Here is a 23530-nt window from a genome sequence, read left to right on the forward strand (position 1 = left end):
GAGTTGCTGCGATTACAGGCGTGTGCCACCACACCCAGCTAATTTTTGTATTTTAGTAGAGACGGGGTTTCACCATGTTAGTCAGGCTGGTCTCAATCTCCTGACCTCGTGATCCGCCCGCCTCAGCCTCCCAAACTGCTGGGATTACAAGCCTGAGCCACTGCGCCTGGCCGAGAAATTCTTCTTTATTGGCCAGGCGCAGTGGCTCAGGCTTGTAATCCCAGCAGTTTGGGAGGCTGAGGCGGGCGGATCACGAGGTCAGGAGATTGAGACCAGCCTGGCTAACATGGTGAAACCCCGTCTCTACCAAAAAATACAAAAAATTAGCCGGGCAAGGTGGCACGCGCCTGTAGTCCCAGCTACTCGGGAGGCTGAGGCAGGAGAATTGCTTGAACCCAGGAGGCAGAGGTTGCAGTGAGCCGAGATCGCGCCACTGCACTCTAGCCTGGGCGATGGAGCGAGATTCCATCTCAAAAAAAAAAAAAAAAAAAAAAAAGAAATTCTTCTTTATACCAATGTCCTGCACGGAAGTTACATACCTGCTTGCCAGTGTTCTGGAAGCTGAATGAGCCGGGTGAAGGAAGAAGACCTATAGTCCAAATATTTCATTACATAGTTCATAAACTGGTGCTTAATTACTCTGTTTCTAGTATGTAATTTGATCTTCAACTGTACCTGGTGTCCCTCAGCTACAAGGATGGCAGAAGCAGCAGGTATGTAAGGATGGAGTTGACAACGGGTTGAAGAGTGTGTCCTGATGGTTGGCCCCAATCAGTGGTGGTGACTGGAATAAAACAGGGTATCAGTTTCATTCCAGTGCTCTAACTCCTTATATTTTATAACCACATCACACTGAAGAATTAATTCATCCCCTCAGTAATCAATTCTAGTGGCAGGTAGGCAGCTGCTGCCTATGAGCTCCAACACATGCCAGGTGGCTGTACCGCAGCTCCCTTGAGCATTAGGGGGAAGAATGAAATAAGTTACAGAGCTGCTAATCTCTGCTCCGACAGCTGGAGGATGAAGCTCCGGGCTGGTTTCTTTTTAACAGGAAGGAAATTCTGAAAGCCAGAATGTTAAGGAAAAGCTTAAGAATCTCTTGTGTCTTGTGAGCTCTGTGGAAATGGCAGTGCTCAGATGCCTTCCGACATGTAGTGTGAGGCACAGATTTGGAGATCAGGAAATGAGAGCCTCCATTCAAGGCAGGACAACTACACAGAATGAACAGATTTCCAAAATAGTAGCACAGGAAAGAAGAAGATCGAGGCAGGTGATTTCTCCCCTCTCCTTTTTCTTTTTTCTTTTTTTTGAGACAGACTCTCGCTCTGTTGCCTAGGCTGGAGTGTAGTAGTGCAATCTCGGCTCACTGCAACCTCCACCTCCTGGGTTAAAACGATTCTCCTGCCTCAGCCTCCTGAGTAGCTGGAACTATAGGCAGAAGCCACCATGCCTGGCTAATTTTTGTATTTTTATTAGAGATAGGGTTTCACCATGTTGGCCAGGCTGGTCTCAAACTCCTGACCTCAAGTGATTCACCCGTCTCAGCCTCCCAAAGTGTTGGGATTACAGGTGTGAGCCACCATGCCTGGCCTCCTTCCTTCTCCTTGCCAGGCAAAACACAGTGACACCAAAGACTTTTTGTCTAAAGAGTAGCTGTCCAGTGGCTGCCTGGGTTGTTAGGGCTATAAGTCTCTGAAACAGCTGTAAACTGTATGAACCCCTTTGCTCCTGTTTCTCTGCGAATAGAGAAGAATTCCCTCCCCATAATCTGTCGCGAATCAACTGCATTTTCTTTTTTTAAAGTATTCTTTTTTTTTTTTTTTTTTTATGAGACGGAGTCTCGCTCTGTTGCCCAGGCTGGAGTGCAGTGGCACGATCTCTGCTCACTGCAAGCTCTGCCTCCTGGGTTCACGCTATTCTCCTGCCTCAGCCTCCCACGTAGCTGGGACTACAGGTGCCCGCCACCACGCCCGGCTTATTTTTGTATTTTTAATAGAGACGGGGTTTCACCGTTTTAGCCAGGATGGTCTCGATCTCCTGACCTTGTGAACTGCCTGCCTCAGCCTCCCAAAGTGCTGTGATTACAGGCTTTTTAAAGTATTCTTTACATAAAATCTTATGGCATGTGCAATTTTGTCTCTTGCTTCTTAGCGTAATATTTTTATCATAAGCATTTATTCTGAAAGCCAGAATGCCTTGATGTTCTTTCCTGTGCTATTACGATTTTGGAAATCTTCACTTCCTGAAGTTGTCCTGCCTTGGAGTCTCTCATTTCCTGATCACCAAATTGGTGCCTCACACTATGTATCGGAAGGCGTCTGAGCACTGCCATTTCCACAGACCTCACAAGTGTACCAGACACAAGAGCTTCTTAGCTTTCTCTTCACATTTTGGCTTTCAGAGTAATGAATGAAAAAGGCAAACCCTTATTATTAAAAAAGTATTGGCAAACAATTTTCTTTCTTTCTTCCTTTTTTTTCTGGGATGGCGTCTCACTCTGTTGTCCAGGCTGGAGTGCCGTGGCATGATCTCGGCTCACTGCAGCCTCTGCCTACCAGGTTCAAGCCTCAGCCTCCCAAGTAGCTGGGATTTCAGGTGCCCGCCACCACGCCCGGCTAATTTTTGTATTTTTAGTAGAGACGGGGTTTCACCATGTTGGCCAGGCTGTTCTTGAACTCCTGACCTCAAGTGATCTGCCGGCCTTGGCCTCCCAAAGTGCTGGGATTACAGACGTCAACCACTATGCCCAGCTGGCAAACAATTTTCAAAGGCTGTAACAATTTCTCTGTTTGTTGGACATTAGTTTTAGACAGCTTTTTGTTATTAAAAAGGACGCTGCCGTGCATGTCTTTTTGCTTACATCCTCTAAATGTAAAATTTAAAAATAATACAGAAAAGTACAAAGTAAAAATCACCTTAAATCCTATCGCTTAGGAAATTAACTACTCATATTCACTATTCATATTCCTCTATGCTGACATATGTATCTGAATTTCAGATTATTGCCCTAGTAGAATTATAGGTCAAAAGATCTGGCCTCGTTTAAGGCAACGTGTTATTCCTCAGCCTTGAATTTTGATCTAGTGATACCTAACTTCTTTGGGGAATGATCTTAGCTTCCAAACCCAGAATGTGCCAGAAAGCGCCACAGCAAGCAAGGTCCTACTTTATCCCTTCTAAAAACAAAGCCACTGAAGTTTGGAAGGGTGTTAAGTTCTCAATTTCACAAAGAAAAATCAAGCCACTTCCAGCCTGGAGTCGCCGCTTCTCCTTTAAATACCCGCTCACGTGATCGCAGACGTGCACACGCGGAGGAACTTCACGCTGTCAGGGCAACAAGCCATTTCTCTACCATTTCCCCTCCCCTAAGGCTTCTTGGCGTTCCCTCCCCGGAAGTCACAACTCCCCTGGAGACTTTCTCTTCCTCATCCCCTCCATCGAGTCACCTATCCTCACTCCTTTCTGTTAGTTGCCGGCCCTAGCGTTCCCTTTCCTCGCCTGAATTCCACTTTCCGGAGGAATGGCTGAAAGGGACTACAACTCCCAGGGGGCGCTGCGGGCCCCGCCCCCGTAGCGCGCAGTGTAGGTCGGGGCCTGAGGTTCCACGGTCTTCTCGCCGCGTGCGGCCGGGAGCAAACGCACTACAGGTTCCGTGGCGCCTCGCGCTAGGCCAGACCGGGCTGGGGTCGGACGGGGCGGGGCTGGAGGGGCCGGGGCTGGCGGGCGGAGAAAGGGGGTGGGAGCGGAGGCGATGGAGGGGAGGAGTGGGGGCATGGGGGAGGGAAGAGGAAGGGAGGTGGGAGGCGGGGCCGATCAAGAGCAGGAGCTGGAGTCTGAGCCGGCGGTTGCAGCGGAGGCGGTGATGTCGGTGCAGGTTGTGTCAGCCGCGGCTGCTGCCAAGGTGCCTGAGGTGGAGCTGAAGGACCTGAGCCCCTCCGAGGCGGAGTCGCAACTAAGACTGAGCACTGCCGCCGTGGGCGCCATGGCCCCCCCGGCGGGCGGTGGAGACCCTGAGGCTCCAGCTCCCGCCGCGGAGCGGCCCCCGGTCCCCGGCCCGGGCTCGGGGCCCGCCGCCGCTCTCAGCCCCGCCGCCGGGAAGGTGCCTCAGGCGTCGGCCATGAAGCGGAGCGACCCACATCACCAGCACCAGAGGCACCGCGACGGCGGCGAGGCCCTGGTCAGCTCCGACGGCACCGTCACCGAGGCGCCGCGCACAGTCAAGAAGGTACTGGGGCCGGGCTGCCTCTCTAGGAGAGGAAGGGAGGGGAGGGGAACTGCAGATCCTCTCGGCACGGCGGCACTACCCTCCACGCCCTCCTTTCTGATCGCAGGACCAGAGATAACTCCTTGTCCCCTCAAACCCACTGTCTCAGAGATGCCCCCCAGCCGGCCCCTAGTGCTAGGAGCGGAGACTCCAGGAGGCACGGCCGTACTTCGCTCTGAATAACATGGAGGTAGCGCTCTCCCCTACTACTTGGAATAGGCAGCGGGAGGAGAGACACCTAATAGTACGTCCCACGGCCCCAACACGCTCCCGGGTGTGATTTTCCAGCGTATCGGGGAGGAGACCTCGTTGATATAGAAAAACCTTACCACTCACGGGAGTTCACCCAGCAATAAGGATGAAGAGATCTTTAATACTTGGAGAACGAGTAAGGTGTAGTCACCTTGCATAGAAATCGTCAGAGTTGTCTGGTTTCCATACAGTTGATGACTTTCTGCCTTTCTGTGGCCAACCGTGTCCATACAGCAACACGATGCTGTGCCCTTCATTTCCAGCGACTGCGATATTCTCTCTTCCCTGAATATGTAAAAGGGTAATGGAGAGATTCTCCTCACTCTTTCATGTTAAGAGCTTTGTCCTCCCTGCTGAGTATAGTTGGATTATTAGGCTGTGTATGAAGAGAATGAATGTCTTGTTGGTTCCTTTATTATAATCTGAAAGTGATAGGAAGAAATGCTGCTACTTTTGAGAAAGACGATCTTTGTAGGGTTTTCGGTTTTAGGCGTCAGCTTCTTTCAGACAGTTTTGAGGAGGTCTCAGAATACCAAGAAGTAACTGCCTACATGGATGATAGCCCTATATTACCCGTGCATTGTCTATCCGTAGTTGTCTTTCCCTCTCAAAGCTTGTCTCTCTTTCTCTCTTAAAGCTGAATCAGCACAGAAAAACAGGGCAAGTATTGGAAAAGACAGAAGTGTGGATCATATAAAAAGGGCTTGCAGCTTCAATTTCCTAGACACAGTATGGGCACAGGGATTAATGTTTTTTTAAATTGTTGTGAATGGTTTTTAATTGCTTTATCAGAACAGCAACAAAGAGACGGAAAGTGTGCATTGGTTTTACTGTGTGGGACTCAGCTGAATTGGAACCTTGGATCCACCATAATTTTTGTTGTCAAAGCGTCATGATTAAGGTATAGCAGATAATCCTTTCGTCCTGACTATACAAATTTAGGTGATAAGTCAGAGGCAAGACTGAAGGAATTTCTGTAATGCTTTAGACAATGTCTTTGTCGTTTGCAATATGAAACTCCTCTGGGAAGAGTTATAGTAGAAAGAGGCAGGCAGCATCCTGCAGAAATGGGTTTAAAGAAAAACAGTAAAGTAAAACAGAGAGGCAGCAGCAGCACCAGTGCTGGAAGTACCTAGATATGAGTCTGGAAATCCAAAGCATACTTCTGACTTGTTGAGATACTTTGTAACTTTGGTTAAGTCATTTTCTTGTGATTAAGACTGTTTTTGTCTAAAATTTGTAATTTGGTTAGATCTCTTTAGGCTAAAAGTGTTTAACAAATTGCTGTTAGAGCATGAGGTTTACAGTCAGGCAGACCTGGATTTGAAGCCTAGTACCCCCATTACTACCTTTTGGGTAATTTCCAAATTACACAAATCAGTTTCCTCTTCTATAAAATGAAAGTACTAATTATGATTGAGGATTAGAAATATTTGTAAAAGGTTTAGCATTGAGCTTGGCACATAAAGTCTTAAATGATAGTCTTATTAATGCTTTTATTATTATAAATAATTGATTTTATTTTATTCCTCCCATCATGGCTTAAGTGCAAGCCCCTATGACCGCCTCTGAAAGGTACACACAGTTCAATATATTCTATATAAAGAAGTTAAAAAATCATGGCTCACATCTGTAATCCCAGCACTTTGGGAAACCATGGGTGGAGGATTGCTTGAGCCCAGGAGTTTGAGACCAGGCCGGGCAACATGGTGAAAACCTTTCTCTCCAAAAAAAAAAAAAAAAAAGAGCTGGGCATGGTGGTGTGTGCCTGTAGTGCCAGCTACTCAGGAGGCTGGGATGGGAGGATCACCTGAGCCCAGGAAGTTGAGGCTACAATGAGCACTCTAGCCTGGGTGCTGGAGTGAGACCTTGTCTCAAAAAAAAAAAAAAGTTAAAAAATCAAAGACCAGCATACTGGAGTCTGTTTTTCTTAATTCTAGATATGCTTCTTGACCACTTTCCTTGTCGTTGAACTATTTTCCTGTTTTTTCAGCACCAAATGTACGTTCCATGATTCCAGATTTACTCAGCAGCCTCAAGGCTATTGGAAAGCAGGGCTGAGCTTGCCTTACAATGTTAATTGCACCAAAAAAACAACTTCTCTGCTGAAAGTTAAGCAGGTGAAGCTCTCGGCAAGGATACAGCTGGATGACGAAATTCAGGGCATTGCTGAGCTGCTTTTCAGGTGCCCAATCTTTAACCTTCTTTTTATTGAATTGGCTAAATCAAAATAAGTGCCCAAGACTGCCCTTTCCCTAAGTTGAAAGTCATCTCAGCAAGGGACTGCAGTGTGACATTTTGATTTGTTGAGCTTTTGTTGATTCTTAGATTGTCTATGTAAATAACCACTCTGACCTTGACTTCTCACTGTTTTTATTATAGCATGTGAAGGAACTATGGATACTAGTATCGAAATAGCTGCCTTTGGCTGTGGAACTGGTGACTGTTGCATTTGTTTTGTAACTGTCATGTATAAACATTTATTTTAAGTCACATTTCCATAGATGGTTTCCCTTACTTCATTCACGTATCATCAGTTTTCTTAGTTTTGTTACTCTGCTCAGCCACACAAGGGAAATAAACATTTTACAAGAGCCAGAATTCCCAAGTGCAGTAGTTAATAAGAAGGAACATATGGTGTGCAGGTTACTCCGTCACATCTTATCTTTGGCACCTGCCTCTGTCCTGTAACTTGCGATGCTCTGGGGGCCAGATCATGTTATGTGGCTATGATATATTTAATTATAATGTCCTTTTTCATAAGTTGACATCAAGTGAACCTAGCAAGCCAAAAATCTCTGTAAGAAGTAATTTGGGAAATGGGAAGGTAAGTTCCACAGGAAATGAGGTAGTAGTAGTTAAAAGGGATTTCTTCTTTGTGTTCTTGAAAATGAGTGATAGGAGTATTGGAGCACAGCAGGGAAAACAAGGCAGGAGAGGATTTATTTCAGAAATATTAAAACTTTCTGACAATAAGGCTGCAAGCCCAAGAACCTCAACTAGATGGTGCTTACATCAGTATCAGTAATGACCATGTTCAAACAGACTCTTTATTGCTTTTGGCAAACATATCCACCTTCCACTGGCTTTGTTGCTGTCAGGAGAGAATGAGTTGAGCCATGTTAGCACTTCTTGTCCTGAATTGTTTAAGCTCTTGATTTGGTTAATTATAGAGTACTAAAATGGAATGTTTTGGATAAAGACATGGGAATGTGGGAGCAATATGACTCCTTTTGCCGTTACAAGAGTACTGCTCTGAAAAGTGTTCAGTAAGGCAATTGGCAGTTGGGCTGTAATAATAGTTACCAATAATTAGCCTTTTTTTTTTTTTGAGACAGAGTTTTGCTCTTGGTGCCCAGGCTGGAGTGCAATGGTGCGATCTCAGCTCACTGCAACCTCCGCCTCCCGGGTTCAAGCGATTCCCCTGCCTCAGCCTCCTGAGTAGCTGGGATTACAGGCATGCACCACCATGCCCAGCTAATTGTCTATTTCAGTAGAGACGAAGTTTCTCCATGTTGGTCAGGCTGCTTTCAAACTCCCGACCTCAGGTGACCTGCCTGCCTCAGCCTCCCAAAGTGCTGGGATTACAGATGTGAGCCATTAGCCTTTTATGTGCCAGGAGTTGTCATAGGGGTTCTGTAATCCTCACAACAATACTAGGAGATGTAGGTGGCATTATCTCCATTTTACAGATGCAGAAATGAGATCCCGGGAGGTTAAGTGCCTTGCCCAAGGTTATACATCTAGAAAGTGTCAGAGGTAGAACTTAAATCCAGGGCTGTCCGTTTCCAAAGCCCATGTCTTTTTCATTATGCCACAGTGATTCTAACTTCTTAGATGCTGAGTTCTTGCTTTCTCCCAGAGGTCTTTTAGAATACTAAGTGAACTCTAAGGCGTGTCTGTCTGGCTAAGGCTTAGGTCATCCCAAGACCGAAGTAAGGCAGGTCTGAGCTTTAGGAAGAGGATGGGAGAAAATTGTACAAATGTAGAACTTGAAAGAATTGTAAATTTAGAAGAGGAGAATAAAAGCATCTTATACAGAAAAGCATTTCAAGATCAATGATGCAGCTTCACACTAGTAATTTACTGATAATCTAAGAAGTTTATCCATATTTTTAAAGTTATAAATAAATTTGGAGTACCTGAGGAATGTACCCTTTCTTCCTGTTCAGCTAACACTGCCCTGCTGTCATGTTTAGGTGGTAGACACAATTAGAGGAGCTGAAATTCCATTCACCCAACAAGAGGTTTAGTAAGCTTGATCAGATTTCTATGGAATTTGTAGGAGCTTTTTATAGTCTGAATGACCTATGGCCTGCGATTTGGTGAGAGCAGAGCAGAAAGCAGCAGTGGATTGATGTTTCTTCCATAACAGTTCCCAACTCTAAAATTACTTTGATTAAATTAGATGATTATTTGTATGGGTTTCAGTCTCCCTTTTCCCTAGCTATATCGTGCAACAGTTCAGTTAGCTATTTCCCTCTTGGACACTTGCACTAATAGCTGGTGATTTTCTTTTCTTTTTTTTTTTTTCAAGGGTCTATCAGTAGAAATCTATTGATTTGGGGCACCTAGTTCTTAGCTTAGAACCTATATAAAGGAAGGGTATTTGAACTGCTGATTGAATTCCTCTAAGTATAGGGCTTTAGCCTTTCTGAATGTTGCAAACCTGAGGCTAAAACTAGCTTCATCTTCCCTACACGCACTTACCTTCTACAGTGCTCCAAGGTGAAACTTTATCTATTGGCTACCTTTTCTTGGAAACCCTTCTCAGCTTCAATGACACTTATAATTCCTACCATTTACTGAATACTCCGTGTCAGGAATCTCTCTCTTCGCATTTAATCCTCATGACAACTTTATCAGATGAGTAGTACTATCTTTATATTATAGATAAGAAAATATAGGCTCAAAGAGAGTAATTAACTTGTGCAAGGCTTTGTCAGTGAAATGGTGGCCGTAGCAATATTGGGCAGCTTTGCCTCCGTACCAACACCGCTGCTGCTCTGACCAGACTCCCACTGAAGTCTGCTTAAGCTGCTGCTAAGACCACTTTGGATCTCACGATCTAGCCTCTTTCAAGGGGAGGCCCAAACACCATGCCTCACATCCCTGTTTGTTTCAGTCATTACCCGCCATCTGCCATCCGCCATCCGTTATCTTCCCAGTACTAATTCCTTTACCACTCTCTTCATCCTTCAGCTGATTCAATCCCTCAAACTGTTCCATCATGTTCTTTACAATATCCCCCTCCTTGATCAGCAGATTCACATGTAGTATCAGTCTCTAGCAGCAAGATTAAGTTACAAGGGCAACAGTGGCAAGTGTTAGCACTTAGTATCCAGAACTGTGATGGTGCAAACCAAGCTGCCGCATCTCCTGCTTGGCATTAGCAATCACATCTTTGCCAACCCAGTTCTGTAATTTTGAGTGGTGTTTTAGCTGTGTAGCACTTAAGTTCTTCACCGAAAAGGCGACCTCATATCCTTTCTGTAAATTCTTTTTCTGTTTAATTCAGCCAGTGTTGACTTCTGCTGCTTGTAGAACTCGGAGTGATGTACGGGTTGAACCTAACCGTCTACCTTCTTAGTTGCTGGCACTCATGGAGCTGAGAGTTGCTAGAGAAAATCAGCAAATCAGACAGATCGGTGTCACTAAAAATTTATAATCATCTATTTCATATGCATAATCAGCATTACCTAGCAATGTTATACATTTCTCTAGTTCACTTTCCAGCTCACTGCAAATTATTTCTTCATATTGTCTCTTTCTTTTTTCTTTTTTACTGAGACAAGGTCTCCCTCTCTCACCCAGGCTGGAGTGCAGTGGTACAGTCACAGCTCACTGTAGCCTCAAACTCCCTGGTTCAAGCAATCCTCCTGTCTCAGCCTCCTGAGTAGCCAGAACTACAGGTGTGCTACCACGCCTGGCTATTTTTTAATTTTTTTGTAGAGACGGTATCTTGTCATGTTGCTGGTCTCCAATTCCCGGGCTCAAGTGATCCTCCTGTCTCACCCTTCCAAAGTGCTGGGATTATAGGCATTAGCCACTGCCCCTGGCCTACTGTCTCTATTTCTTTTTCTTTTTTTTTTTTTTAAGATGGAATCTTGCTCTGTCCCCAGGCTGGAGTGCAGTGGCACCATCTCCACTCACTGCAGCCTCCGCCTCCCGGGTTCAAGCGATTCTCCTGCCTCAGCCTCCTGAGTAGCTGGGACTACAGGCACAGACCACCACACCCAGTAGAGATGGGGTTTCACCGTGTTCGCCAGGATGGTCTCAATCTCCTGACCTCGTGATCCGCCCTCCTCAGCCTCCCAAAGTGCTGAGATTACAGGCGTGAGCCACCGTGCCCAGCTCTTATTTCTAATCTCTCATACTTTCTTCTTTTTTAACCAGTCATAGGCTTTATGCTTCGTTATAAAAACCGAAGCTGCTGAGTGGGAATTCCTTCATCCTTTTACCTCTGAATTCTACAAACCTACGTGCCTCTGGGACTCATCTTTTTCTCCTTCAGTCTGTCAAGACAAGGGCCTTCACAGGTGCTGTAATCATTCTCTTCTCCCCCTCCCCCCTTCCTTCTCCTTTCTTTTTCTTTCTTCTCTCTCTCTTTGTTTTCATTCTTTTTTCTTTAAGAGATGAAGTCTCACTCTGTAGCCCAGGCAGGAGTGCAGTGGTGTGGTCATAGCTCATTGCACCGTCAACCTCCTGAGCTCAATAGATCCTCCCTTCTCAGCCTCCCGGGTAGCTGGGACTATAGGTGCATGCCACCATACCTGGCTAATTTTTTTTAAACTTTCTTGTAGAGATGGGGTCTCTCTCTCTTTTTTTTTTTTCCCCTAGACGGAGTCTTACTCTGTCACCCAGGCTGGACTGCAGTGCACTATCTCGGCTCACTTCAACCTCCGCCTCCTGAGTTCAAGCAATTCTGCTGCCTCGGCCTCTCAAGTAGCTGGGATTACAGGCGTCTGCCACCGCTCCTGGCTAATTTTTGTATTTTTAGTAGAGACGGGGTTTCACCATGTTGGCCAGGCTGGTCTGGAACTCCTGACCTTGTGATCCGCCTGCCTTGGCCTCCCAAAGTGCTGGGATTACAGGCGTGAGCCTGCACCTGGCTGAGATGGGGTCTCTTGCTATGTTGCCTAGGCTGGTCTTGAACTCCCAGCTTCAAGTGATCTTTCCTCCTTGGCCTTTGAAAGTACTAGGATTATAAGTATGAGCTGCTGCACTCAGCCACATTTTAAAAACTTTTTGTAGAGATGGTGTCTCACTTTGTTGCCCAGGCTGGTCTCGAATTCCTGGCTTCAAGCAGAAGCAGTCCTTCTTCCTCACCCTCCCAAAGTGCTGGGATTACAGGTGTGAGCCACTGTACCTGGTCTCTCTTGTCTTAAAGAATTTCTTCCTTTGGTTTATTTCATCTTTCTACTAGGTGTTTTCCTTCAGAATTCACACTTGCCCTATTGTCTCCCATTTTGAAAACCCTGTCCTTTGACCTGCATATTTTCTGTTGCCGTCATGTTTTTCCATTCTCTTTCACAGGCATGCTTCTTAAAGGAGTTTTCTGTACATGCTATATATGCTTTTTTCCTCTCATGAACTCTTTAACTCACTCCTGCTATAATATTCTGTTTAACCAAAACAAAACCCTCTTGCTAAAGTTGTTAATGTCCATTAGATTGGGAAACATGGGGGTCTTTTTTTTCAGTCTTCGTCTCTTGGACCTCTTAGCAGCATTTGACATTGACTCCTTGTGAAACACTCTTTTCCCTTGGCTTCTGTGACACTGCTCTTTACTACCTTCCCTCTTATTTCTGTAGCTGCTCCTTCTCATTCTTCTTTTTTTTTTTTTTTTTTTTTTTTTTTTTTTTTGAGGCAGGCCTCACTGTGTTGCTCAGGCTGGAGTGCAATAGTATGATCACTGTAAACTTGAACTCCCGGGCTCAAGAGAGCCTTCCACCTCTGATCCTGAAGGACTAGGATTACAGACATATGCCACCTCATCCAGCCTCCTTCTCATTCTTCTTCTTCTTCTTCTTTTTTTTGAGACAGGGTCTCACTGTGTCACCCAGGCTGGAGTGCAGTGGTACCATCATGGCTCACTGCAGCCTCAACTTTCCAGGCTCAAGCAATCCTCCCACCTCACCCTGTGGAGGAGCTGGGACTACAGGCACATGCCACCATGCCCAACTGATTTTTGTATTTTTTGTAGAGATAGATTTTCACCATATTGCCCAGGCTGGTCATGAACTCCTGGGCTCAAGTGATCTGCTCACCTCAGCCTTCCAAAGTGAGTTTTATAATAACTTGTACATAAATAAAAGCATACTCTCTATACATTGTTTTACAGGTTCCTTTTTGTATTCAGTAGCATGTCTTAGAGCTCTTTCTGTATCAATACCTATAGATCGGTCTCATATTTTTTAACTGCTCAATTAATTTCCTAAGTCTATATTGTTGCTTCTTAAACCATTCTTCCATTGATGCACATTTACCTTAACTTGTTTTCTCTTTTTTTATACATGGTGCTGCAGTAACTATCTATATGCATTTTTGTGTGTGTACATGTAGAAGTGTTTCTCTAGGATAGATATCTAAAATTTTAATTTTGGGATCAAAGATAGCCTTTTTTTTTTTTGAGAGTTTTTTGAGACTCTGTCACCTGGGCTGGAGTGCAGTGGCACGATCTCAGCTCACTGCAACCTCCACTTCCTGGGCTCAAGCAATCCTCCTATCTCAGCCTCCTGAATTAGCTGGGACTACAGACACACGCCACCACGCCCAGCTAATTTTTTTTATTTTAATATTTATTTATTTTTGAGACAATCTTGCTCTGTTGCCCAGGCTGGAGTGCAGTGGTGTGATCTCAGCTCACTGCAGCCTCTGTCTTTCAGGTTCAAGCAATTCTCTTGCCTCAGCCTCCCGAGTAGCTGGGATTACAGGCGTGTGCCACCATCCCTAGTTAATTTTTGTATTTTTCATAGAAACAAGATTTCACGGTGTTGCCCAGGATGGTCTTGAACTGACCTCAGGTGATCCGCCTGCCTTGGCCTCCCAAAGTGCTGGGATTACAGGTGTGAGCCACTGTACCTGGCCTGGCTAATTTCTGTGTTTTGTGTAGAGATGGGGTTTTACCATGTTCCCCATGTGGGTCTCAAACTCCTGGGCTCAAGCGATCTGCCCGCCTCAGCCTCCCAAAGAGGCATGAAACACACTGCTTGGCCATATTTTAAACTAAGTGCAAAATGCCATGTTGTCTTTAAAAATGTAGTACCATTTTACATATCAGCTAACTATACACGAAACAACTCTTTCACCATACATTTACCAATACTGAGTATTTTTCCATCTTTGGGGGAAAGTCTTTTACTGGTCTTTTTATAAAATCTGCGTTCTGACAGAATGAGGCTGAGAGTATTTTCATGCATATATTGGCAATTTATATTCTTTTTCTTGTAATTCCCTGTTCATATTCATTAACAAATTATTTATTGATTGACTACTATATGCCAAGTGCTGGGGATACAGCAGTGAACAAAACGGATAAAAATCTCTGCCTTCATATTGGATTTTTTTTTCATGTTGGTTTTAGAAATTCTTTATATATTCTGGATATTAATTATTTGTGTATATGTTGCAAATATTTTTTTCCTACTCCATTTCTTGTTTCTTGTAACATTGTTTATGAATTTCAAAGTTTTTATAAACTTGGATTTACCAGTTTTTTTCCTTTTTGGCTTAAACGTTTTGTGTCTTAGAATTGCCTTTCCAACCCCAAATTTATAAACAACATCTATGTTTTCTTCACCTGTTTATATGGTTGTATTTATTATATTTTGGTCTTCAGTCCATCTGGAATTTATTTTTGTTTGTAATGTAAAATAGGGACTATTTGTAATATAAGATAGCTCTACTTGTTCCCAAATAAAATATATTTTACCTTTTTCTGGTTTATTCTCTGATTGTTTCTTTCTCTTTAACTTGTTCTTCTTAACTATTTTTCTTTTTTTTTTTTGAGACGGAGTCTCGCTCTGTCGCCCAGGCTGGAGTGCAGTGGCGCAATCTCGGCTCACTGCAAGCTCCGCCTCCCGGGTTCACGCCATTCTCCTGCCTCAGCCTCTCCGAGTAGCTGGGACTACAGGCGCCCGCCACCACGCCCGGCTAATTTTTTTGTATTTTTAGTAGAGACAGAGTTTCACCGTGGTCTCGATCTCCTGACCTCGTGATCCACCTGCCTCAGCCTCCCAAAGTGCTGGGATTACAAGCGTGAGCCACCGCGCCCGGCCCTTCTTAACTATTTTTCTTTCTTAACTCTTAGTTTACATGTAGAAGAAACTTGTGATTGAAGACTGTGCCTGTTTATTTTTATTTATTTGTTTTTTTTTGAGACGGAGTCTCGCTCTGTCACCCAGGATGGAGTGCAGTGGCACAATCTCGACTCACTGCAAGCTCTGCCTTCCGGGTTCACACCATTCTCCTGCCTCAGCCTCTCCGAGTAGCTGGGACTACAGGTGCCCGCCACCACGCCCAGCTAATTTTTTGTATTTTTAGTAGAGACGGGGTTTCACCGCATTAGCCAGGATGGTCTCGATCTCTTGACCTCATGATCCGCCCGCCTCGGCCTCCCAAAGTGCTGGGATTACAAGCGTGAGCCACCGCGCCGGGCCGACTGTGCCTGTTTATTAATGCAAGTATGACACTAAAAATTAGCGTCCTGATACTGCTGATTTAGTGTTTACAGTGAATTATTCATAGAAATACTTGCTATTTTAGCAAATTTTTCTTTCGTTTAGTTGATGTAGATTAGTTTATGTTTTGACAGAAATTGGAGCCCCAGTGATATCTCAGATACATATCCTATACAGTGGTAGCCTATAGAGAAACTCATCTTCTGCATTATACTAAGTTAAAAAACCGTGATACTCTGTGGTCCTTTTCCAAAATGACACTTTATTATTATTAATATTATTATTCTGAGACAGAGTCTTGCTCTGTCGCCCAGGCTAGAGTGCAGTGGCACCATTGGGTCACTGCAACCTTCATCTCCCGGGTTCAAGCAACCCCAGCTTCCCGAGTGGCTGGGATTACAGGTGCCCACTACTGCGCCCAGCTAATTTTTTTTGTAGTTTTTAGTAGAGACAAGGTTTCACCATCTTGGCCAGGCTGGTCTCGAACTCCTGACCTTGTGATCCACCCGCCTTGGCCTCCCAAAGTGCTGAGATTACAGATGTGAGCCACCACACCTGGCCGATTGTTATTATTTTAAGGCCTGACTTGTCAGGAATTGAGTATATGTGATGAGGCTGTAGGACGAAAAATTTTTGCCCTGGTTAGGTAGGTGTGGTCATCTATCTTTCAAAGTTGACATTAACTGCGTTAGCTTAAAGAGGAAATTCTTTTCCTGGAAGGCAAAGAAAGATTCTTCTTCAACAAAGCTTTATTGGATATACAGCTTGACTGAATCTAGTCTTGGGTCACTGAGCTCAGGGAGGTAGACATGGAATAGGAATTGTACTACATTAATTCATGTCTTTCATTTCTATAAGGGAGAAAAGATGATTGGCCTAATGCTATTTTTTTTATGACCGATGCTGGACTGTATTAGAGAAGTAACTTGACTGCTTCTGGATATTTGCCTAATAATATCCCTAATACATTGTGAGCTTCTTTTGTGCAAAAACCATTTATTTGTTGGGTGTCAAATACTGCTAAGTGCTAGAGTTATAAGTTAGCAAGATATCATTTTTGCCCTCCAGGAGAGGATAGGGAATGTAGACACAGAAATAACTAAATACAGTGTAGTTTGATATAAGCAATATTGGAAACAGGAATTGTAGTTTGAAGAGGTCAGCACTGAAATTGAGGTGAAACACAAGAGGTTTCACCATGTATCAGAACCTCTGTGGCCGGGTGCGGTGGCTCATGCTTGTAATCCCAGCACTTTGGGAGGCCGAAGCAGGCGATCACTTGAGCTCAGGAGTTTGAAACTAGCTTGACCAACACAGTGAAACCCTGTCTCTACTAAAAATACAGAAGTTAGTGAGGCGTGGTGGGGTGGGTACCTGTAATCCCAGCTGCTTGGGAGGCTGAGGCAGGAGAATCGCTTGAACCCTGGGGGTGGAAGTGGCAGTGAGCTGAGATGGCACCACTGCACTCCAGCCTGGGCAACAGAGCAAAACTCCGTCTCATAAAAAAATAACCTTTGTGAGGTTTCCTTATTCCAGCTTTAGAAGTCTAGAAATTCACATTTTTGTACAATCAGAGGTCATTTACCTGTTAGGACTGGTTCAGACTAACCAAAATCATGGGAGACTCATATTTAAAACAAAATGGTAACTCCTAATTTACAGTCATGTATAACACTCAAGCTAATCTGATAAACGTGTAAATCAGAGGATATTCTGGAAAATCTATATGGGAGGTCTAATTATAGTTAGAGACAGTTTATTAAGTTTGGAATCATTTAGATCCTTGCTCTTCAAACTGATCCTTGCTATTCAAACTAGAAGCATTGGTTATCACCTGGGAGCTTGTGAGATATGAACAATATCAGGTAGCTCTGGCTCTGTACTAGCGTATACCTGTCAGAACCTCAATTTTGTATTCGTTGTTGAGTAGATGTTGGCTTAGCAATTAGTCTCATTTCATGTTTCTCATTTTTATTAATTTTTTTTTTTTAAGAGATAGGGGTCTTGCTTTGATACCTAGGCTGGAGTGCAATGGTGTGATCATAGTTCACTGCAGCCTCAAACTCCTGGGCTCAAGCAGTCCTTCTGCCTTAGCCTCCTGAGTAGCTTGGGATTACAGGCACAAGCCACTGTGCCCAGCTTCATGCTTCTCTTTTATGAAACCTCAGAGTAGAGAAGCAAGAAGATAATTTTAGGGTTTTATGGAAAGGTGGAAACTTACAATAAAACCTGTTATAAAACTTATAACAAAATACTCAATAGACACAAAGACATAGAAAAATAAACAGACACAGATATATAGAGACAGACACACCGAGACCCAGAGGGAGAGTTACACACAGACTCCCTACACACAGAGACACTTCTCCCATATACACATAACAGAACCCCTGCCCCACCATGCCCAAGCCTCTACCCAGTCCCTTCCCACACACAGAGACCCCACACCCACAGAGAGAACCCCATGGCCGGCTGGGCGTGGTGGCTCACGCCTGTAATCCTAGCACTTTGGGAGGCTGAGGCGGGCGGATCACCTGAGGTCGAGAGTTCGAGACCAGCGTGACCAACATGGAGAAACCCTGTCTCTACTAAAAATACAAAATTGGCCGGGCACATGCCTGTAATCCCAGCTACTCAGGAGGCTGAGGCAGGAGAATCGCTTGAACCCGGGAGGTGGAGGTTGCGGTGAGCCGAGATTGTGCCATTGCACTCCAGCCTGGGCAACCTGAGCAAAAAAACTCCGTCTCAAAAAAAAAAAGAGAGAACCCCATGGCCATCTCCACAGAGAGTCTTCTTCATGTTCCTACAGAGACGTCCCACACAGACCACAGACACCCTGAGACCCACCCACACACAAAAACACAGGCTCCCACAGAGAGAAATACATACACAGACACACACACTGACATCCAACAGGTAATGCCTAAAACTAAGGTTTTCATGGAGCTTGAATAGTGTTCTGCACAGTTATTTTGAGGAGAAGGAGCAAGTGTTCTCTCAAAGGTACTTTTAACTGAGCCAGAAAATGAAGCAAAAACAGACGGGCTGCCATTGGGTCTGCAGAACAGTGAATGCTACAAAGGCAGTTTGATTTGGATTCCTGTTTCTGGAACTGCTTGTTCCTGGGCATTATTTTCAGTTGGATGTACTCAGCATGCTTGGGTGGAAAGTCATTCTCTTATTTTCTCTCAGGAGCTTGCATCCTAGATTGCTGGTTAAGCAGAGTTTTATGCGCAGTCTCCTTTGGCACTAATTAACACACTCCCTTGATGCTCCCTGAGTCATATAAGTCTGCCCAGGATTGGAAGATCCAGAAACACTGCGCCCATGTGGAGGAACTCATACTGAGTCCTCTGTGGGTGCGTGGGACCGAGGAATGTAGGGGGAAGATTATGTATTAGATATAGAAAGAGATGTAATTTTCATTTTTTTTTAACCTGTGGGTCATTCATGGTATAGGTTTGCGTAGAGAGCTTGATGGAACTTAAGAATGACTCAGGAATTATTTAGTTGTAAATTAAATGATTTTTAAACTACATTGATGTGGGCCGGGGATGGCACATTGGATTATTTTGGTTGAGAGATAACACTGAAACTACATAGCCAGATTTCTTGTGACTCGGGCAGCATCTTCTGAGAAGTATCTTGTTAGGAAAAAGGAGACTTGACACATGCAGCATGTTTGTGTGTGTAAATACTTGAAAGTTTCTATCACACCAAGGGAGCCAGACACCAGAGACATCAGAATAGTTTTATAAACGTTAAGTTCCAAAAAGAACTATTTTCTCTTGTTGCCTGGTACACGTATATGTATTCCTTTGACTAAACCTGTTTAATTTCTTTTTTTTTTTTTTTTAAGCTGTTTAATTTCAAACAGGCTAGGCATGGTGGCTCACGCCTGTCATCCCAGCACTTTGGGAGGCCGAGGCAGGTGGATCACCTGAGGTCAGGAGTTCGAGACCAGCCTGGCCAACATGGTGAAACCTTGTCTCTACTAAAAATATAAAAATTAGCCAGGTGTGGTGGCGTGCACCTGTAGTCCCAGCTACTTGGGAGGCTGAGGCAGGAGAATCACTTGAACTCGGGAGGCAGAGGTTGCAGTGAGCTGAGACTGGCCACTGTACTTCCAGTCTCGGTGACAGAGTGAGACTCCATCTCAAAAAAAAAAAAAAAAATTTCATTTCAAACAGATGGAAGAGTCATGAGAAAAGTGTACTCATTATCCAGTTTAACAAGTGTTTTCATTTTGCAAAATTTCTTTATTTTTTAAAGATATAAAACATTGGATAAAATTGAAGACCCAGCTGGGCACAGTGACTCATGCCTGTAATCCCTTTGAGAGGCCAAGGTGGGAGGATGAGTTGAGGCCAGAAGTTCAAGACCAGCCTGGGCAACATAGTGAGACCCTATCTCTATTTTTTTTTAAAAAGGGAGACAAAAAAAAAAAAAGAACCCTGTGTATTCCTTCTCTATTCATTCTCCTTTATCTCTTCTCTCCTTCCCATAAGGCCCACAAAGATAACTTTGTGTTTATAACTCCCCTTCATGTTTTAGTATTTTTGCTATATATTCTTTATCAATATCAATTGTATGTCAGTAGATAATATATAGCTTTGTTTTGTTTATAAACTTTACATAAATGGTATTTATGTATTCTGCAGCCCTCATTTTACTTAACTTTAGAGTTTTAGCCAGTTTGATACATGTAGATTTTCTAATTGATTAATCTTAACTACTGTGTGGTATTTCACATGTATGAATATACTGCAGTTTACACATTCATCTCTCTGTGTTGCCCAGTCTGGTCTCAAACTCCTCCTGGACTCAAGCGATCCCTCCTGCTTTGGCTTCCTAAAGTGTTGGGATTCCAGGCAGGAGCCACCAAGCCTGGCCTTTTTTTTTTTTTTTTTTTTTTTTTTTTTAACTAAAATGAACAACCTTACTCATGTTTCCTTATGCATATGTGTGAGAGTTTCTCCAGGGTGTGTCTCTAGAAGCAAAATTGCTTATGGTGGCTGGGTGCAGTGGCTCATGCCTGTAATCCCAGCACTTTGGGAGGCCAAGGGGGGCGGATCACGAGGTCAGAAGTTTGAGACCAGTCTGGCCAACATAGTGAAACCCTGTCTCTACTAAAAATACAAAAAATTAGCAGGGTGTGGTGGTGTGCAGCTGTAATCCTAGCTACTTGGGAGGCTGAGGCAGGAGAATCATGTGAACCCAGGAGGCGGAGGTTGCAGTGAGCTGAGATTGTGCCATTGCACTCCAGCCTGGGTGACAGTGCGAGACTCTGTCTCAAAAAAAAAAAAAAAATTGGCTATGGTATATTAACTTATATCAGCATGATGAGATATTTTCAAATTGCTTTCTAAAGTGGTTTTATTAATTCCTGTTTTCAAATCCTTACTAATATGTGGTGTTGTCAGACATTAAACTTCTGTCAGGTAGTATCTCTGTTGTTTTAATTTGCATTTCCTTGGATAGTAGTGAGATTGAGTTTCTTCTAATAGGTCTGCAGTTCATTTGGATTTCCTTTTTTCATATCCTTTCCCATTTTTCTGTTGGCATCCCAGTGGCGTTTTCTTATCGAAAACTATATTGTTTCTTTTTTTTTTTTTTTGAGATGGAGTCTCACTCTGTCGCCCAGGCTGGATTGCAGTGGCACGATCTTGGCTCACTGAAACCTCTGAAGCCCAAGTTCAAGCAATTCTCCTGCCTCAGCCTCCTGAGTAGCTGGGATTACAGGCACCTGCCACTGTGCCCAGCTAATTTTTTTTGTATTTTTAGTAGAGACGGGGTTTCACTATCTTGGCCAGGCTGGTTTTGAACTCCTGACCTTGTGATCCACCTGCCTCGGCCTCCCAAAGTGCTGGGATAACAGGCGTGAGCCACTGTGCCCGGCCGACTATATTGTTTCTAATTCCTTATCAGATATGTGTGTGTGTTGAAAATATCTTTTGTTCTGTGGCTTGTGGCTTTGCTTATGACTTTTATTAAAAAGTTAAAAATTTTAATATAAAATTGATTTTTAAAAATCATTTGTCCTTTTTGAGTCTTGTTTTAGGGTCATACTTCCAATATAGTCTAATAAAATGTTTAGTTTTGTGTTTTCACAGTTATGTCATTTGTTTGTTTTTGTTTTTGTTTTTTGAGACGGAGTCTCACTCTGTCGCCCAGGCTGGAGTGCAATGGCACCATCTAGGCTCACTGCAAGCTCCACCTCCCGGGTTCATGCCATTCTTCTGCCTCAGCCTCCCGAGTAGCTGGGACTACAGGCGCCCACCACCATGCCCAGCTAATTTTATATTTTTAGTAGAGATGGGGTTTCACCGTGTAAGCCAGGATGGTCAGCCAGGATGGTTTCGATCTCCTGACCTCGTGATCCACCTGCCCTGGCCCCTCAAAGTGCTGGGATTATAGGCATGAGCCACCGTGCCTGGCCTTCACAGTCATGTCTTTAATTCAATCGAAATTAATATTTTATATGGTATGAGATAGTGATTTAATTTAATTTAATTTAATTTATTATTTTTTTCTTTTTTTGTGCTTTTTTTTGGTGGGGGGACACTATCTCGCTGTGTTGCCCAGGCAAGAGTGCAGTTGTGCAATCATGGTTCACTGCAGCCTTGAACTCCTGGACTCAAGTGATTCTTCAGCCTCAGCCTTCCTTGTAGCTGGGACTACAGGTGTATGGGCCACCATGCCTGACTTTTTTTTTTTTTTGTAGATACAGAGTCTTGCTATGTTGCCCAGGATGGTCTTAAATTCCTGGGCTCAAGCGATCTTTCAACCTTGGCCTTTCTTTTTTTTTTTTTTGAGACGGAGTCTCGCTCTGTCGCTCAGGCTGAAGTGCAGTGGTGCAATCTCAGCTCACTGCAAGCTCCACCTCCCGGTTCACGCCATTCTCCTGCCTCAGCCTAGTAGCTGGGACTACAGGCGCCCGCCACCACGCCCGGCTAATTTTTTGTGTTTTTAGTAGAGACAGGGTTTCACCATGGTCTCGATCTCCTGACCTCGTGATCTGCCCGCCTCGGCCTCCCAAAGTGCTGGGATTACAAGCGTGAGCCACCGCGCCCGGCCTCAACATTGGCCTTTCAAAATGCTGGAATTACAGGCATGAGCCACTGTGCCTGGCCTTATTTTATTTTTCCATATGGATAACCAATTGTCCCAGCCCTATTTGTTGACTGAGTATATCTTTTCTCTGTTGATATGTGTCATAGTCCACTCAGGTTGCTGTAACAAAAATACCATAGATAGGGAGGCTTATAAACAACAGAACTTACTTTCTCATGGTTCTGGAGGCTGGGAGTCTGAGATCAAGCATGAGATTCAATGTCCGGCGAGGCCCAGCTAACTGGTTCGTAGATGACAGTCTTTTTGCTGTGTCCTCACTTGGGGGAAGAGGGAAGGGAATTCTCTGGGACCCTCTTTTATGAGGGCACTAATCTCATTTATGAGGACTCCACCCTCATGACCTAATCACCTCCCGAAGGCCTCACCACCAAATACCATCACACTGGGGATTAGATTTCAACATACGAATCTTTTGGGGGAACACAAACATTCAGTCTAGGGCGATATCTAATGCCGCCTTCTGATATCCAGATCCTTTCTGTTTCTGGAATCTCTCTTTTGTTTCACTGGTGTCTTTGTTGATGTCTCTACCAATTGCATACTTTTTAAATTGTTAGAACTTTATAACAACTTTTGATATTTTGGTTGGGCAAGTTCTTCCTAATGTATTCCTTATTTTAAACAGCAAGAGGTAAAATTTACATAGTATAAAATCCACCCATTACAAATTACAATTCAATGATATATATTTGTAGAATATTCTTTTTTTTTTTTTTTTTTTTGACGGAGCCTTACTCTGTTGCCCAGGCTGGAGTGCAGTGGCACAATCTCGGCTCACTGCAGTCTCTGCCTCCTGGGCTCAAGTGATTCTCTTACTTCAGCTTCCCGAGTAGCTGGGATTATAGGCATGTACCACCATGCCCAGATAATTTTTATATTTTTAGTAGAGATGGGGTTTCACCATGTTGGTCAGGCTGGTCTCAAACTCCTGATCTTAGGTGATCCGCCTGCCTCAGCCTCCCAAAGTGCTGGGATTACAGGCAAGAGCCACTGCACCTGGCCAGAATATTCTGGTTATGGTAAAATATGTATAACTTACAATTTACCATTTTATACATTTTTAAGTGCATAGTTCAGTGGCATTAAGTACATTCACACTGTTGTACAACCATCACCACTACTCATCTTCTGAAGTTTTTTCATCTTCCCAAACCAAAACTCCATACCCATTAAACAGTAACTCTCCATTCCTTCCTCC

General features: G+C 44.1%; 1 protein-coding gene across 5 annotated transcripts in view; it reads left to right on the plus strand.

Annotated features, from left to right (window-relative positions):
- The first annotated feature begins 3457 nt into the window (after nt 1-3457).
- The window catches only part of AHCYL2 (adenosylhomocysteinase like 2), a 207938-nt gene continuing 187865 nt past the window's right edge, over nt 3458-23530 (plus strand). For 2 of the 5 annotated variants that reach the window (XM_055283973.2, XM_063641613.1), the window contains exons 1-2: nt 3458-3647; nt 3875-4225. In XM_055283973.2, coding sequence (XP_055139948.1) covers nt 3983-4225 — 243 coding nt within the window. In that variant the 5' untranslated portion in view covers nt 3458-3647; nt 3875-3982. Of the gene's footprint in view, nt 3648-3784; nt 4226-23530 lie in introns of those variants that run through there. The other 3 variants (XM_055283970.2, XM_055283971.2, XM_055283972.2) reach the window with 2 other exon arrangements.

The sequence above is a fragment of the Symphalangus syndactylus genome, chromosome 6 (genome assembly GCF_028878055.3).
Source record: "Symphalangus syndactylus isolate Jambi chromosome 6, NHGRI_mSymSyn1-v2.1_pri, whole genome shotgun sequence".
Lineage (NCBI taxonomy): Eukaryota > Metazoa > Chordata > Mammalia > Primates > Hylobatidae > Symphalangus > Symphalangus syndactylus.